Source organism: Harpia harpyja, chromosome 13 (genome assembly GCF_026419915.1).
Source record: "Harpia harpyja isolate bHarHar1 chromosome 13, bHarHar1 primary haplotype, whole genome shotgun sequence".
Classification (NCBI taxonomy): Eukaryota; Metazoa; Chordata; class Aves; order Accipitriformes; family Accipitridae; genus Harpia; species Harpia harpyja.
In genome coordinates, this window is record NC_068952.1 from 32801921 (window position 1) to 32821316 (window position 19396).

Consider the following 19396-nt stretch of genomic DNA (forward strand, 5'->3'; position numbering starts at 1 on the left):
TAATATATACCTGGCCACAAAATATAAATAAAAATTTTTACCTTTCCCCTCTTTCTTGGATCTTATTTCTAGGCCACAGAGTAAAATCCTGCCCCCATTGAAATCAGCAGAAGTCTTGCCAAGAATTAAATGTGGTCAGGATTTCACATAGTCAATTCACTTTGTCACTATGAGAGCAGAAATTACAACTTCACAAACTAAGCTTGCAAGATCATAAAAATTAAGATGCCTCTTTACTGGCATTCTGTCAACATATTGGTATTTGCCTGCATAATTTTATTGAGTAATGTAGACGTTGTTTAATGGTATGTATGGGTGGATACATATATAGATAGCTACATAGTGTGCACACAAGTTTTCTCAGCCACTGGCTCCTCTTTTGAATCTTGCTTTTTAGCTTGAGTGAAGCAGAACTGGAAAGCATGCTCCATTTATTTGCAAACCTACTGAAACAGCCTGCCTGTATTGCTTACGCACATTAGGACACTGGAAGGCTTGTGTGTAGACAGAAAGGAGACTGATTCAGCTGCCCATCAACCAGCCATTTGAGACTTGTTAGCACAAGCTTTTTGCAAATCTACTCATAAAAATGAATATGTAAATTAGCACTTCATCTGGGCCCATTAGTGCAAAACCATTTGTAACATATCCATTAGATTACAAAGAATTTCATGCAGTTACCACTTATCCTTAGAGTGCATTACATTACTACTAACCCTCAAAAGACTAGGAATCCAGACTGCTACCGTGAATGAATACTACTACAGTAAGTATGAAAAGTCATAAGAAAGCATAAATGAAAAATTGAATTCACAACACTGAAGTGACTTTTCCTTACAGATTGTAACAGAGAAATAAACTGTTTTTAAATAAATTTCAAGATGTTATGTGTTATCACAATGAAGTTAATGTAAGGATCACTAAAATGACATAGGCATTTCCACATTTCATTGTAATAGATATGTTAGATATACAGCTTCAAAACAATATTTTAAGGCTCCAGCAGTCATACAGAATAGCAAGGAACGGTGCAATGCCTGCAAATGGAAACTTGATATATAATGAAAATGCGCTAAATAACTATAGTCCTTGAATTCAATATACTGCAAAATTCATACGTGCATATTCTGGGAAAAAAGAAATAGTCTAATGTACTACTTATATTACTTATTAAGAGATTAAAACATACTCCTTACACTGCTCTTTATACTTAATGTTTCTGGTTCATCAAGATCTGTATTGTCTAAAAACATAAAAATATGAGTGTTGTTCTACTCCAGCTTTAACAGGGTAAATACAGAGTAATTCAGAGTGTGTGTGTGTGTATGTGTATACATATATATATACACCTTCTGAATACACACACACATGCTTGTTTGTTTGTTTGTTTATTTATTTTTACATCTTACCTGCTAATCTCTTCATCCAGGCTCCTTCATCAATACCAAGGTTGTTATAGATGATTTTCAATATGTTACCCAACAGAGTGTTCATGTGCTCTGATGTCAAGGCTGTGCAACACATTTCAGCCTTGTCAGGGTTGTTTTCTGGCCCATGCTCCCACCAGTGTGACATGTAACTACACAGCATAGGCAGTATTACTTCCATGATATGTGGCATTTGTGTGTAACGAATACCAGACTCTGCCAGTTCCACAATTTCTTCCATTAGCTTCACCAAGGAGGGAATATTTGGGCAAACCTCTTCTACACTAGTAGGCAAATTGAGAACTATTGGGGAAAAAAAAATAAATCCAAAAATCAATAAACTAAATCATAGAGGGAAAACAATTCTTTTCAATTGCTATTCCATACAACTTTTGTTTTCTATTTACAGTTATGGACTTCTGATCCAAGGAAGAAAAAACAAACATAACAATATAAAACAGGTACTTTCATACCACTGAGCAATAAACTGTTTATATATAAGCTTCCATAATAATACTTTTTATAATAAAAATAATTCCTATAGGGAAGCTTCGACAATGTAATTATTACAGAATTAATTCAGAGAAACCAGATGCAGTTTGCTATATTCAAAATAAAGCTTAAATTTCAGAATTTCTTCCAACATAAGCTTTGCAGTTGAGGAAACAAATTGCTACGATAAAACATTTCTCCACAACACATCAGATGAGACCTGGAATCTTAATAGAAGAAAAAAAATCATTGCCCGACATAATGAGTAGAGCAGATCCTGAGAAACTGACTTCTGGGGGTGTATTTCTGATTGTAAATATTTACTTTTCAAATTATTTGAATTATTAGTTCCTTCCTCTGAAAAGGCACTGCAGTTGCCTTTATTTTTGGAGGCAGTTTCTTTCATCTACAAACAAGCATCTGTAACCACAACTATTAGCTCTTCAATGTCTTAACATCCTGATGTACACATACAATGAGATATACAGATATCTATATATTGAATATTTAGCCCGCAATTTATGAATCCAAATCTTTGTACCAATGTAGCCTAAGGCTAGTCGTTTTCCAGAAACAGTCTCTTCTCCTATTTAGACCCAAATACATTTTACACAGCCATCACAGAGTCTCCTTAAAGCTTAATGCAATTTTGGAAAATCAAATTTCTGTTAAAAATCAATGAAAATACAGCTGATTGTCTTTCTAGATGTCTTAAAATAGCTAGAATATATATGGTAAGTAAGCAGGGCTGTTGATATTTTCAAGATAAGATACTACAGCTCTTTGAAGAACAAATTTGGTATGCTCCCTTTTTTAAAAATAAAGGTGAAGTTATAAAAGGAATGCTATTATAAACTGGCATCTTATACACTGTCATCTATACATATCTGTGATATAATTCATACTCAGCATATATGCAGAGTTTGTACAGTTCTACTGTAACTTCTCATCTACTTACCATAGGAACAAGTTGTGCGTATGATCTTATTTGACAACTATGTTTTAGCATAAGAAACATCAAGAGTTTCAGAATGGAACAAAAAGGCATATGCAAAATAAACATACATAATGTTACTGGAAAGTATCTATATTGTCTTGTATTTCAAACAAAGAAAAAACAATTTACATACTAGTTTGCAGTGTATTTACTTTCTAAGGGTATATTATGTACTTAATACAGGCAAAGGTATTTTGCTTCAATTGCAAGTATGTATGTTTTAGGGACCCAATATTGCATATGAAAACTGAGGAACTAAAGTTACTGATTAGAATACATAATTTTATCAACAAATATATAATATCTGAGATACTAAAAATGTGTGAAGTCCATTCAATAAATTGATTCCAAAGTGGTATTTTGAGAATGGTATCTCAAAATGAAAACATCAGTATCTTTAGAAACGTAAAATAATCGGGTTTATCAGACTTAGCCCATTGATTTAGGAAAGAAATACAACCAAGAGATTACAAGAAAAATCCTGCACTATAAAACGTATGCAAAAATACATGTATTAAGGCAAGCAGCATTTATAGTGAAATTGTGTTTTCATAACCATCATGTGAGTTTCTAGAAATACCTGCTCTGTCTCTTGCATTCTTGGTATTGTAAATTGAGTAGATGTTATGTTTGTTCAAATGAGTTTCCAAAAAAGCCACTGGAAAGGCCCCTGAGAAAGCAGCCAAGCATTCTCCTAGTGCTGATCGTTGCCTGTGAATTAAGAAACATCATTAAGTATACACATCTTTGATGACTGACTACACCTTGGGGTAGTTGTATACCAGCCTTATTCTTATTCTAAGATGAGCTCATCTCAAAGAGATAAGCCACTACATTATTAGGATCATCAACACAAGAACAGGGAATAGATATTGAAGTCCTGCAACCCTCTGCTAATAAATTAATGAAATGTTAAGACTTAAAATGTCAAAGGTGGCCTATTTAGCTGAGAGCAAATGGGGAACATGCAGGGAAAACCCAAACTCATCATAACAATGCCTTCTGTTCTATTACTTTCCTCTCAGCTTTACTGACTTTATAATCTCTAGTATTAAGAAAAAGCTACTGAATAGACCAAGAGACCAAATACAACTATCATTTTATTTGAGTGATATAATTTCCATTTTCTGAGAAATAGTAATAATCAGAGCTCGGTCTAGCATGAAAGTCAAGTTTTTCAGAGAGTGGAAAGTTGCTTCTACTGATCAATAACTCTGAAAGTTTTGCACAAAAACATTGCTCTAATCTCTTCAAATATATAACATTTATTTGATAATCAAAATTCCTTAAGTGTGTCAAAATTGTAAAAAGCCTGTCTCTGGGAAGAAACAAGTGATCCCCTGTCACTTCACTTGGGTCCTTCAGGGGACATTTAAAACTATTCTGATTTCCAATTCAGTTGATCAGAGCAGATTTTAGATATGTGAGAAATGCTTAGCTGCTGAAGCTGAGCCACACAGATGACAGAAATCCTGGAGTCCCATGAACTTTCAAGTGAAAAAAAAAAAAGGCCTCCAAACTGATCTTGCGATGTAACAAGACTCATTTTCAGTGTATAGTTTATCTCATTTTAGGAACTTATATTCTTTCTAGATCTAACTCATTAGACTTGAATTTGTTAAATCTAAATTAATTCCCATTATTATTTATCCTGTTTGCTCTTTCTTCCTTTTTTTCCTTGTCATTAGGTCTTCATAAGCAAAACATACTTCCATCACATACACCTACAAAGGGCATGCTATGTGCTTTTCACTTGCGATAACAGTTGTAGAAAACCATACAGAAAAATTGTCACTTACACTGACATATTTTATCTTGACTACACACCCCACAACATTTATTTGCCAAATACCAAAACCAATTAATTTTATATCCCTTAGGAAATTAATGAGACCTGGTTTTCCACAGATGTGTATTTTGTTACTTACAACATTGGTCCCCACCCTTCTTCATAATGTTTCCTATGATACTGCCACCAAGTAAGCAAGGGTATGTCATGGGGCTGGTCTGGAGTTATGCACGCGTTGATTTGCTAGACAGTGTACAGATATATGAACTTCCTAGATTACTGCTGCCAATATCTGAAATGTATGAGTTCTGTTTAGCCTTCCCTCTGAACAGTGCTAGTCACGATAGGGCAACTATTCAGTTTTAAGAACTGAATTATATAGGTACCTCTATTTTTTGGCTGAATATGGTTTACACAGACCAAATGTAACTTGGAGGGAGCTTAGCAGATACACAGATGCACAAAAAAGCAATTATAAAGCCTCATTTCCCTGGGTAATTGAACTAGAAAAGAAGTAGTGTTGTATGAGTGACAAATTAAATTAAATTTAGGGTAATGAGAAAGAAATATACATCACAATTAAACAATATATAACAATTATAACAATAGCTGAGCTGAATGATGTATTTTTACAATTCCCCAGTTGAACCTCAAATCAAGTGATATTTATTGTAAAGTCAGATAATTTCATTGGTAATTTCAAATTAAGAAATATATTTTGACAAACATATAATCCAACATTTTAAGCGTATTATAATAAACGCAGCTGCATTCCACATAACATCTGAGCACCTTTTTTCTCTCAAGATATCTTTCCAACAACAATCTCTTCTTATATTCATTTTTGAACTGCATATTCATGAAGCTAAACATAAACACAAATATTAAAAATAGAGGAACACTTTTTCTTCTTACCGCTCTACATAGATACTCTTGCTGGTTCCCAGAGCATATAAACTGGCCAATATTCTGTAGCAGGAGACCTGAACATCTTCCACTAAAGAGAAGAAGAAAATTATAGATATAAAGAGATTTTTCTTTGCAATACATTTCTGCAGAACTAGAACACATTTCTTGTGACAATAGCTGAATTAATAATATTAAGCTATCAAAGGCAATCCACAGAAATCACTCTCTAAATACAAGAAGTCTTCTGAGCACCAAGTGCCACAGTTTTTACTTCAATATCAAGTTACCAGCTAAGACAGTAAACATATTTCACTAGCTCACTAACTTTCTGAAATTAATGGCATACCAACTCTTTAAGGATAACATCTAATTGCAAAATCTGAGAATTTATTAATTTAATAGCTATGAAAAATCTGTCAATGAATCTTTTCTAGTTTGTCTGTAGCACTTAAGAAAGTTTCATGGTAAATCAAATAAAGTGCTGAAAGTAAAAAAAAAAATTATTAGGGAACAAATCGATTCACAAATGTAACACCACTGTATAAAATGCATTACAAAAGAATGGCAATCCTTTTAAACAGATATTTAATTCTTCTAATTACAGTTTGTATTTTTAAAAATTTAGACACAAATATCAGTTACTAGCACGTACTTAATTTACACTTCAGACTGACAAAGGATTAAATAAATAAATAATCCTTTAGCCCTTATGAATACTTCACCAAAGCATGTTTTGAAATTATCAAATGTTTCAGTCACAAAAATGTGAGAATAATCTTAACATCTGTTTGAAAAAAAATGCTTTTCCAATGTAATCTGCAGTAATAGTGTAACAACAGTCTAAATACCATCAAGGACAACAGTCCCTTTCTTTCCATATATACTTTTTCTAGTCTCTCCCACAGTGCTAATATCTTCCCCCAATATGTGATGAAATGTTGGGAGTAAAATAGGATAAGACTTAATGGGTTGGGAGAGCCTACAAGATAGTGCATCCAAGCCACATAGCCTGGCTACCGTGATTTTAGTTTGGGTCATCTTGGAGTTGAGTATTTTTACTTAGTAAGAGTACCCACAGGTACACTGACCCACCTTTGTACATTGATCACACCATGGAGTACTCTGTACATGGAGTAATACTCTTAGGTACAAGCATCAGGTCAAGTGCTTGTCATCAGAGTAGTACAAATAAAATAATCTTACTCTTAACAAGATGTAAAGAGAAGTTCTGTGTAAGAAAAATTAGCCTTTCCAACTATGCTCTAGACAAAATAAGCCAGCACGATTTAAATTAATTATTATTTCTCAGTTTATGAATTCTAAATTGTGTGCTTGACACCAGTGTGATGTATTTAGAATAGCTGATTAAGAATACCAACTATAAGTGATAAAGTATCAAAGGCTAATTATTAAGTTCCAAAGCATGGAATACCAGAGATCAAAAATTATACAAGTCATGAACATGTTGATGTCTGAAAAAGTGGTTTATGATGAACAAGTAATGTATGTGAACCCCACAGATGACTTTTTCTGGATACTGTCACAGTCTCCTGAATTTTACAGACATAATTTAATGAGAAAAGTAGATGTTTACATCTCATCACATTCAAATCCGTCAATACAACTCCAAATTTTCAAAAGCAGTTCTCTTAGTGATATTTTAAATAATACTTTTCCAGATTCTAAAAACAGAAAAAATATAATTTGATATCCTTTTCTTCCAGGTCCTTCTCTCAGTTATTTCCATAACTGAGTTAACTATACAGAGCAGAATTGCCTCCTTTAGTGCAGTCTGGACAGCCGAATTCCTGTGGAGCTGGGATTGGGAAAATAAAGGACACTGAATCTGCCATAATCAGAATCTCTACAGAAATCTCATATACAGTCTCATACACATTCCCTTCTCCAGTGCCTGAATTCTTCAGGAGCTCCTTCCACTGTTCCTTAGTATCTAAGATGCACCCACCCAAACTCGCCGTGAACTGATACCGAGTCAAAGTGCATGTATGGTGGAATAACATCATTCTCGTAGTATAACCTCATTTACAGACAGAGCAAAAACAAATTAACTTATACAAAGTAACTTTTCACATAAGAAGAAGTCACAGTACATCTATGGTAAAGTTACAAACAAAATTGTGCCTTCTGACTGTCTAATCACAGTGACGTCTGCTTTAATATTTAAACAAAGTCCACTAAAACCTGCAGACTGTTCTAGGTCGATTACAGCAAATGTTTGATTAAATCAATGACAATTTTGTCAAAATGACATAGGATTTGTCCTTCTCTAATAGAACAGAGAGTCTAGTAATGCTTACTATGTGTCACTACAGTTATTTTAGTGGCATGGCACTTCTAAATAATACATACATATCAAATCTTCCCCAAACTGGTGCTGTCCAATATGCTCAAATAATGAAGATAGCACTGGCAGGAGAGCAACTGTGGTATAATTAATGATTTGTGTAACTCCCTTTGGCTGGTTTCTGCTGTGTGTAAACTGGCCTTGCTTAAGATTTTCCATTGTTTTCTCCAGATCCTCAGCAGCATTGTCCAAAAATGCTCTCAATGCCATCTTAACAGATTCCAGACCAGTTTTCATCACAGTCCTGTATATAGCATACAAAAAGAATAAAAAAGAATATTCTATTAGACTAGCGTGGAATAAAGACTAGTCTTGGCTTATATGAAATAGGTAATAAAGATCTGAAGAAAAATCTTTCATCTTTTGATATTGTAAAATCTTCTCACAGCAGAACAACCTACTGAAAAAAAAACACGTTTCATAGGTATCGTGCAGAACACAAGGATATTTTACCTAGTTTCCCATTAAGAAAATAATTTATAAGTTTAAAAGGACTTTGAAGTGATTCATTTGCCTTCAGAAGCAAAAAACCCCACCTAACAAAAAAGAATGAGTAAGTCTCCAATTTATGACTCTAGGAAGAGAAGAACTCTCTCAAGCTAGAACTCAGAAAGTCTTCCCAACCATGACAGTCATATTTCTGCCTCCAGAATAAGGGCATCAGAAAGGAATGAGTGAAAACGCATCCTAGCCTGTATCAGGAACAGTGTGGCCAGCAGGAACAGGGAGGTGGTTGTTCCCCTGTACTCGGCACTGGTGAGGCCGCACCTCGAGTACTGTGTTCAGTTTTGGGCCCCTCACTACAGGAAAGACATTGAGGTGCTGGAGCGTGTCCAGAGAAGGGCAACCAAGTTGGTGAGGGGCCTGGAGCACAAGTCTTATGAGGAGCGGCTGAGGGATCTGGGGTTGTTCAGTCTAGAAAAGAGGAGGCTGAGGGGAGACCTTATCGCTCTCTACAACTACCTGAAAGGGGGTTGTAGTGAGGTGGGTGTTGGTCTCTTCTGTCAGGTGTCTGGAGATAGGACAAGAGGAAATGGCCTCAAGTTGAGGCAAGGGAGATTTAGGTTAGATATTAGGAAAAATTTTTTTACTGAGAGGGTTGTCAAACATTGGAATGGGCTGCCCAGGGAAGTGGTTGAGTCACCATCCCTGGAGGTATTCAAAAAGCGAGTGGACAGGGTACTCCAGGGCATGGTTTAGGGGGCATGGTTAATGGTTGGACTCGATGATCTTGAAGGTCTTTTCCAACCAAAATGATTCTATGATTCTATAAAACAACCAAATCTGTTTAAAATTAAATAAATAAATGCATTGATTACAGAACTCTAACAGCATGATCAGTTATGTAATGATATAATCCCAGAGAATTATTACCTTATTTGTTTTAACTAGCTCAATTACAGAGAACCTTTGTTTAACAAAAGTTTCCATTTAGGCATGCGTGAAATAAATCCAGGTGAAACTCTTTTGTACATTGAGCAACAGTCCAGGTTTTTTGTTTGTTTGTTTGTTTGTTTGTTTTACAGAGTGAATATATAAAGTTTCAATGGCAATATTTTCAAACTTTCATGTAACCTCCATGAATCCCTTAATCCCCATCTGGAGCTATTTTTACATTTCTACCAAGAGCTGAATTGGTGATCTCCATCTGTATTCCATCTGTATGATTGCATAGAGCATGGACAATTTATAACAAAAACCCAAGATATTGGAACCTAGAGGATTACCATGCAACAGCTGAGCCGTATTAATGACCATGATCATGACTCTACCCCATAGCAAATGGAAAGTAAAATTTGTTCATTTAAGCCACTGCAAAGATACTGAGAAAAAGATCTATCTGCATGTAACCCAGTCAATTCTTTGAGAGTAAATGCAAAGTGAAAAAAGTTATCTTAAATTACCATGGAGGTAGCTTAAACTATCATGTTTTGTTTCGTAACTGTGAAGATCTAAAAGTCAACTATCAGCACAGTTAGTTGACTGTACAGTTAATGAAAAGCAACATGTCACCCTCCAATATTTCAAGACTGTCTCATCCATAAACCTCACAATGGCTCAAGCAGCTCAATTTAACTTAAAAGTGCCACTGAATTCGATGTAAAGGGCTTTTTTCGTTCAAATTAGAATCTGAATTAACTTTGCAACAAAGACGCACTGTGAGACAGATAAACTGCACTCCATGTGCATTTAACTCCTGAATTTTTTCATTAAACAGTGTAAGCAAAAGAATAAAATATTTCTAATGTTATTGTGGTTTTGGGATGGTCACTTGATTAAAACCAGATGAACTAACAGCCAGCAGTTCCTGGACACCATTGATCTGAAGCTGAAAGTGTAACCTACAAATATTGTCCTGCCAAACCCGAGTAACTAACTAGTAATTAACCTACTTTGCAATGGGAATTCTTTTTAGTACTATAGCTTCTTGAGTTTTGAAATTCTGTAGCCTTACACAGGTAGCCCAAACCTGACTGCACATTATCTTCTTCAGTGATTTTCTTCATACTTTAGAAAATATATTCAGTATTACCTTGCATCCAAGGTCTGGCCCAGTATGTGAAGACAGTTGACTATTGATGTTGCATCATTTCCTAAACAGGGAGGAAAATTATCCACCAATTAAGCTGAGCATACTGTATAGCATACCTACACTCTGCTAACTGTATGTCTGGTTTTAATGAAAGGTAAATGACATAGCAGAAGAGCAACTGAACCTCTGCATAATTTTAACATTCAAGTTAAAAAACATGCAGTTTATTGTCTTAGCCTTGTTTACACAAATGCAGTAACTAGAGGCAGTAAAGCATCTCTCATCAAAAAGCTGAGGCAGTCAAGATGGAAGCACTTAAATGTGGGGTTAATTAGAGCTGCAGTGTATTGTCTGGTTTTCATTTAAGTTTTATAAATTTTGCTTTAATTGATTCAAGTTTATCTGAACATTTATCTTCCCCCTCTCAGTAACATAAAAGCTGTTAACTTTCACAAGTTGCTATTGCAGGAAGAGAACATTTCTATAAAATGTCACCAAAACGGTTAGTTCCCTGGTGTTACCAATAGGCTGCAGCCAGTTATAGCAGGATCAGGTGTGGCCCACATGAGTAACAGTCTCTGACATAATATGCATCTCTCATAATCAATTATTTTTTTTCACACTTATGTACATAAAAAGAGAACTTACACACAACATGCCTTGTATGCATATTTACATTCCAAGATGTTGCCATGTACAAGCCACCTCTAAGTTCACTTCTTAAATCCAGGACAGATTTAGGCTACACAAATCTGACCCACATCTTACTTAATATATATATTTATTTTTTTTTAGATCTGCAAAAATGAAAATACCTTTTCTTGCTTCTCTACATATTTAAAGTTTCTCAAAAAAAAAAAAAAAAGAAACAAATTGAATGTTTAAGATAAATTTCTGAAAATACTGTCATCTTCATACAGTGTACTATACTTTCTCAGCAGTGGTTATTTCACTTAAAAATATAGGCAAAGATACAAGTAAAATTAGTAACTGTTTCAGTGAAATAGAGATTTTAAAAGATAAATTGCAAGGAAGGAGTGGGAGGTTTATTGCAGCACTGACAATGTTATTCTGTGCTATCGAATTAGGAGGTATTGTTGTGGTGTTCATCCACAGTAGATTAAACAAACCTGAACCACAGCTTCCACGGCTGCCCCTAGCCAGGCAGCCCCACCCTCTTTGCACTGGCATGGGTGGTCATGCAATGATATAGTGAGCAGATGAGAAAGCTGAGGTGGCCTAAAAAAAATCCTACCAAAAAAACCACCCCAAAAGATTAAGTTTTTTGTCAGCTCCTATTTTTTTTCCTTAGTATTTTACTGCTCTGGTGATATGAACGCCAGTGCTGATGAAGAAGAGAGTGCAGGACTGTGCTAATGACAGCAGGGATGGAGCAAAATACCCAAAGCAACCTGGATTAGATGTGGATTAGACTGTCATGAAATAGTATCTTAACATTCGTCGTGCCGATGTGTATATGCTGCATGCTACAGTGCAGTATAGAGATGCTCACTCCAGTTCCCTGAAAATTTACATTAGCAATTTATTTATACCATGTACACACATTTCAAGAGCCATATATTTATCAGGAATCAGGTACTTCGTATGCTGCAACCAGATGGAAGGGTCAGAAATGCATCTAGTTATTCTGAAAACCAGACAAGTTTTAGGCATATCTCTGTAGCAGATACTGCAGTGTGGTTGGTTCCACAGACCGGGATATCAGAGCAGAATTCAATGACCATAGTAAATGCAGTCCCCTTCAATCTAAACTGACTGACATACTAGAGTTTATCCATGTAGCACCAAAAAACAGACTTTCAAAATTTTCATGAAACTTCTTTTCTGGAATGTCTGCTTCTGGCAGGATTTGTTACAGAATCTTAGAAAATGCAATTTGCTATGAAAGACAGGTTTAGGTTCAGTGGAAATTCTGTGTCTTGCTTTTGTTCAATATAATGAATTTAGTTTTCACTGTGTTTCTAAAGCAAAACCCCACAAAACACAGTATTTTTTAATATTTTACCTTAAAATGCCACAGTTAAAACTCAGAAAAAATCCTTTTAAATTGAACGTTTCAAGGACCAGTTCGCTTCCAACCTGAGGTCAGAAGTCAATTTCAGAAAGCCATCTTTTTTTTAAACTGAGTTATGAAACCTAAAATGAGGGGGTTTCTAATGAAATTAGTTTTATTACTATTGCCAATATTTCACAGTGTATATATATACCTTTATTAAATTAAAAATATTCTTTTTTTATTAATTAAAAATGTTCTTGGTTTTCAGAAATCTGAAAACTAGATACAGAACACTGATGTAGCGCACGAAATGGACGTGCAGTATATAAAATTCCGTTACATCATGAAAGGGGAGCAGGTGATAAGTATAATTCAATAGGATAAAAACTGAAACAAAAGCTGTTCTTTAAAGGAACTCTTCACACAAAACAATAGAGGCTGGACATATGCAAATACTAAACCACATGACTTCAAGAGGTGTTAAGGCTAAAATTATCCCAGGACCTAGTATCAATACTAGGTTGATGGTTGGATCACCGTTCAGCATGTATTACAAATGCAGTTGTTCCCATGAACTGCACAACTGAGTTTCTTTAATAATCTGAGGTGCAGCCCTACATATTTTAGAAAGCTGTATTATTATATCAGGAGGGAAGAACTGTTGCTGTATTGCAAAAGTGCTATGGATATTGATTCCAGGATGCCTCACTGGAAGGACATTTATAAATTCAGGATGTCATTAGGCAGAGAAAGCCTTCTGTTTCTTTTTAAGAACCCCGCTGATTAATTTCTTTAAGTTCCCAAAAAAGAGTGAGCAAAACCAGGCCTTTCTTATCTGATGTCTTACCCAGATAATTTTTGTTTCAGATTACATAGGTCTCTATTACCAATATGAAGATTTTTTTTAAAAATTACTTACATGCTTACATAAAAAGAATGTCTTACTGGAGATTTAAACAATTAAAAAAAATGAATCAAACTAGTCATATAAATTTGGTTTTTAAATTGAGAAAATATAAATTCAGATACTCAAGTCACCAAAATTATTCACTAAAAACTTTCAAATTCAGCCCACTAATAATAATGAAAGAAAATCAATCCAGTCTTACTGATGTACAGCTACAGCTCTCAAACGTAAATTGCTGGGGTCAAAATCTACTTTCACAGTGTAAAGAAATAATAATTCCATGCTGAATTACAATTCCATAATCCCAATGACACTCTTAGATATCTAATGCGATTAACTGTTTAAGTTCACTCTGGAAGACTTGAATGCTTAATTTCCCATTTTATTAAGACTTCTATATACAGCTTAAGCTACATGACTTTTACTAATGTCTTTCATACATGCAGCTGTATCTTCAGAAGTACCATTCAAATTCACAATAATATAAAACACCTATATAGCAAAACTATATAGCATTTTGCTATTTGTTATAGCAAGCTCCCCACTATCCATAAAGGTTGTTATCAAGCAACTCTTGCTTACTCAAGATGTCTCCAAAACACACAAATAACTTTCTAGGCCCCAGCTGTGCTCAGAGGCTGTCCTCAAGAGCATTTTCCCCTCTTCTACACAGGGTTTGTATTTGCTGAAGTAAGTGTAATTCTTTTGATCAGGTTTTCTAACATGATGTAATTCATTGTCAAGGTAAGACAAACTGTAAGGTGATTTTGACTTAATAGGTCCACAGTAAACAACAGTGCTCCAGAGTCTTACGGTGACCTTGTCATAACTCATGGAAAAACTACAGTACAATTCTGTGTTGGCATAAAGATTTTGTATTCTGTTAGTTACTGCACACTAGGAAAAGAGTTAAAAAACAAACTGTGGCCATAGTGAATACTCATCTGGTTCCATCTGACTTATCTCCTTCTACCACTTGAACCCAGCCAAACAACAGGAAATAAGCAAGCTGAGATGTGGAATGGAAAAGACCTTTTCTTTAGTACTGAAGAAAGTTACATTGACTTAGATTTTTAACTTCAACTGTTACTCATTTTAGAAAAAAAGGCAGAAAAACAAATTCACACAATAACAAAAAAGATTTGCAAAATTTTAATAGTATACCTGAGCTAGTTCATTCTTTGAAGAAACAACCTAGGGTATAAACCAGAGCTTAAGTGTACATTTGTGACATACTCCACCCTTCAGAAAAAGCTGCAACAATGCCACACAGCTGCAGAAATAACTCCATTCCTCCTATGATCTTTTGGCTTTACAGGTAAATCCACTCAGCTGATCCCAAAACATATTTAAAAGCGATATCCCAAAATAACTTCTGATCTTTCTTCTCAGTTTTATGGTTTTCATAATGGTCTGTAAGCTTTTTAGACACCACACTGCTGCAGCAAGTGAGTTCCTTCCCTTCAAATTGAATGAAATACGTAGGAATTGAGTTAGATGCATGTTATCTTAGTCAAATTCTAATTTGCTAGATGATTACCCTATTTGGTATGTTTATGGATGCTGAAGTTTGCAATGCACCCATCATAGAAGCTATATATGCATAGTATGTACTATTTCAACTATCCTATCATCATGGTGTAAGAAAAAATTGCAGAGTAAATGACTGTACCACACATTGCATATAATGTTTACACTTGATACAGACTTCAAATTGACTTCAATTAAGTGATTTTCACATGGCATAAGACAAACACCAAGCTCCTCCTAGATTCACATAATACCAGAAAGATAGTACACATGCGTATGTGGAGTCAAGCACATCTGGGAATATTTAAGAATTCCACAGAGCATAACTAAGCATTTCAGCCCACTGCACATTTTCCTTAATAACTTTCCAACACAAATGTGCAGTTCTGATGCTCTGTTTTTCCCGAACGATTTAGAATAAAGTAACAAATTTGTAATTATAATTAACTCAGCAAAATTCTTTGGTAGGATAATGAAATCCAGATATTAGTTAAGACACACAGAAAACTAAACAAAAAACCCCGAACTGATAACTACAAAAGCTTCTTATTCCATCTAATAAATTCTGTGATCTACCAGCCTAAACAATTAGTGGTCTGTGAAGACCATGCATCTCAGCCATGCAGCCATGCAGCATGCAACAAAGCAGCACATAACACAATGCAAAAATGGCAAAGAAAACCAAGTGATGGCCATGCTAGTATTTGTCAAGGGTCTCCTTACCAAACAGTGAAATCCTATGCCTGACAAGAACTCCAAGTTTGCAGAACAGGCTGAAGACAAAAGAAAAATAAAAGATAAAAGAGAAGAGAAGGGAAAAGGAAAAAATGGGGGGGGGGGGGGGGCAGGGAGAAGAAAGAAAAAATAACAGCTGATATATGAGCAGGAAAAGCAACATGATGTCACGCAGAAAGAATCAATTATCTGAGCAGAATGTGGGACAGAGTACTAAAGAAAGAGTTCTCAAGTGCATATCCTTAACAAACATGGTTAAATAAGCACATATTGTAATTAAAGAAACAAAAAAAAATTAAAAGCAAAGCTAATTAATATAAAAGCGTCCTATATGATAACCCACAAGGAAATAATCATCAAAGCTTTAAGAAGTAAAATGTGGTCAGTGTGCTATTCAGGATACCACTGACAATTTGAAAACAAAAGGTAAGGAAATCAGATTAATTGAAGTGTTTGATGGCAAATGTTTAAGTAGTCCAATTTGGATCTTGTCATCTTGAACACAGTGAGAATTTCTTTTCAAATACATTGCTTCTTAAACACACTTAATATGAGAAATAGCCTCTTACATGGTTAAAAACCAACAGAAATGTATATGATCAATGATTTCACTTCACATGTTTGAATTACTTCCTGTGCTGATGAGCAGTGCCCCATTCAGAACAATGAAGAACAAAGTTTTGTGTTAATTCATAGAAGCAGGAGCATACTGCCCTACGCAAATTGATGTGGCCTCCAGATTTGCTAGGAGTTAGCTCAATCTTCATGATCCAGTTTTGTCTGAGAATTTTCTCCAAGAGGAACAGCAATTTTGATATTATTTTTTATGCTGCAAAAACCCTCATCTGCTATAAATGACATGAATAATATCATGTCATTTTATTAAGCTATTTAATTATTAGGCACACAAGCTAGTTATCAACCTCTGATTTAAAAGCAAGAGACACCATAAGCATGTCTGCACAGTTTATGGATGAGATCTGAACATGTTGTTCCATTGACAGACAAGAGCATGGTGCCAAATGGAAACATTTATGTCCAGAATCAGAGCAGCCAGGTTAATGTGGTGTTGAATCCAGCTAACTAGCCAGTGCACAGTGACCCACTATAGCAACAGCAACTGCTCTGTTTTAGAAATGAGTCTGGTTGGTGCATATTCAGGGATCTCTGTTCACTTTTTATTCCATGAGGCAGATGTATGCTATATATTCTTTTATGAGAATCCTGGTTCACCCAGTCCAACAGGAAAAGCTGTACAGAAGCATGTTAGCATCATATAAATCTTGTGTCCATTCTAACAAAGACATTAAATAGCTCACAATCTATCTTGTTTTCTAACATACACATGTTACTCAACTGACTGTAGCATTCAGCAGATGCTATGTTTTCACAAAGTCAGACTGAACCTATTCTCTCCAGTGTAATTAGTTTAGGTTAAATAAATGAATAAATAAATATGTCCAAATGGCCATTACTTAAGAATGATGTCCAGAACTGACTTTATACAACTGCAGTAGTACAAGGACTTGTAAGATGGTCTAATGGATGAAAAATGCAAAAAGCCCAATCCTGAAGAGGCTGGTTACAAATAAAATGGAATATAATGCCATCATATTTCAGGAAGAGGTCTGACCTGTATTTGCCCACAAAATAGATCTGGATTTAATGTATTTGCTGAACACAGAATGGTTATTGCACTTGTTAACACTGTCACTGCATTATCAAAACCCCAAATTATACTCTTCCATAGCTTAATGAATGCAAGCTTATCTTCATTGGAAAAAGAAAGCAGCCAGAAACTGCCCTTAGCTTGAAGAAAATCTTACGTATGAGTTGCACTCAAACAAATCTAAAGGGAAAACTCAACAGAAAATCCAAACTTCAGCCTTGGCAAACTCCCTATAATACTTGGGGGGGGGGGGGGGGAACGGACCAACGCACAAAAATGTTGGGAATCTATTAAAATGGCCCAAAACAACCCTTCAGGAAATGGATCATATAATGTAGCTTCTATAACCTTTGTGTCTTGATAATTAAGAAATAAACTGCTCAATAGCACTGGTTATAGCTATCATACATCCAAGGTTTGCTTGCATGTGTTTTCTCCTCTTTGGCTGACACCTCTGGATGGCAGGTAACTCAAGTATGGCAGCAGCTCTGATCTTTTGCTGGGCTACATGCTCAGGAATCTCACACAGCTAGACAGCATTATGCACAGAAGTCCTGAATCTAAGCAGCAGATATGCTGATATAGTCACATTTGACATATTCCAGAAGCATGGGGTTCATTGGAATGACTTAACAACTGTGAAAATATTGGAATCCAGGACATTACAGAGAGAAAACCAGCAGCTCATAAAGTGGAAAATTATCTAGATGCATGCATTTTGATAGAGTTTTTTAACTCTTTGAAGAATGTCATTCAGCCAAGCTGCCAGATCAAGTTAGTCCATGAGATGACACAGGGTCAAGACAGCTATTACTTACTTATGCTTAGTATTGTTGCTAGAAACTTCACTCAGTATTGACACAATCTTGCAAACCCCGCATGTCTGTATGACCATCAATTGGCTGTCAGCCTCAAAGAACAGCAAGTCAGTTTTGCATGGTTCAGTACCCAGAAACAGCCAAGAAGGCAACCATGATACCTGTACATTACAGGTATGCAGTTGGTCCTGTGTGAAGCTTGTAGTCTGCTTTACTAAATGGGAAATATGGGTTTCAATTCAATCAGAAGTGAAATTAAGTGAAAACTTATCTTAGAGGATCAAGTGGATATTTCTGTCATATTACTAAAGTTATTGCTATTTAGAAAACCAAAAAGCAGAAAGAATACAACTCTCTCATTTTTACTTTTTATGGTGGACAGTAATAATGATACTTACTGAAACTCAGTTATAAATAAGTCTGGCTTTTAAATCTACCACAAAATTTTGAAGGAATAATGATTTCAGTATATACGTATTTCCAACCGTGAAAACTGAAACACAATTGTATAGCCTGTGCCAGAGACCGTGCAACTGATGTATTGTCACACATAATGCTAAATTTAAATTCCCTGCATGCTAAAATCATCACCACTACCTTTAAAACAGCATATAATCATAACTCTGTACTCCTCTTTTCATTTCATACAATGAATTTTCCTAACAGGAAAAGAAAGTGAAAAAAAAGTTTAATTTGCATGTTCATTAAAATATTTCTCTGCCTCCCACTTCTCACTTCCCCACAATCAACTGCTGCTGTTTAAAGAAAAACACACATATGCACATACATTAATATTATTTTGAGTTTTACCTTGTCACCATTTCTTTCTCTTTATTAGAGGCATGGCCTCCACTGCTGAGAGGCCTACTTGCTGCAGATAAGAAATACAGGCGATGATTTTTAAAATACTGATCAATCAAAGGGAGCACAACCTGAAATCACATCAGAAAGAAGTGGTTACCTCAGGGCTTTCTTTATTATGTTCTGTATTACTCTTTGTAAGTCACAACTAAAGGCAGGAGATTTCAAATATGTTTTCTGTTTTAAAATCTCTATGTACTTTAATGTCTACTTCTCTTTGAATTTATTTCATATTCAAGGAACTTAAAATGTCATCAGAAAAGGCAGCAGAAAATGTTTTAGATTACCTCTGGGACTTGATCTGTGGGTTTTTAGGAGAAGTACAAAGCAGAAAGTATAATTTCATT

At 35.2% G+C, this 19396-nt stretch overlaps 1 protein-coding gene across 9 annotated transcripts in view; it reads right to left on the reverse strand.

Moving 5' to 3' along the window:
- Window positions 1-19396, reverse strand: part of RYR2 (ryanodine receptor 2) — a 449694-nt gene that overhangs the window by 87450 nt on the left and 342848 nt on the right. For all 9 annotated transcript variants that reach the window (XM_052805738.1, XM_052805746.1, XM_052805744.1 and 6 more), the window contains 7 exons: window positions 18999-19120; window positions 15690-15739; window positions 10513-10573; window positions 7985-8223; window positions 5621-5702; window positions 3497-3627; window positions 1410-1730 (listed from right to left, as the gene is read on the reverse strand). In XM_052805738.1, coding sequence (XP_052661698.1) covers window positions 1410-1730; window positions 3497-3627; window positions 5621-5702; window positions 7985-8223; window positions 10513-10573; window positions 15690-15739; window positions 18999-19120 — 1006 coding nt within the window. The remainder of the gene's footprint in view (window positions 1-1409; window positions 1731-3496; window positions 3628-5620; window positions 5703-7984; window positions 8224-10512; window positions 10574-15689; window positions 15740-18998; window positions 19121-19396) is intronic.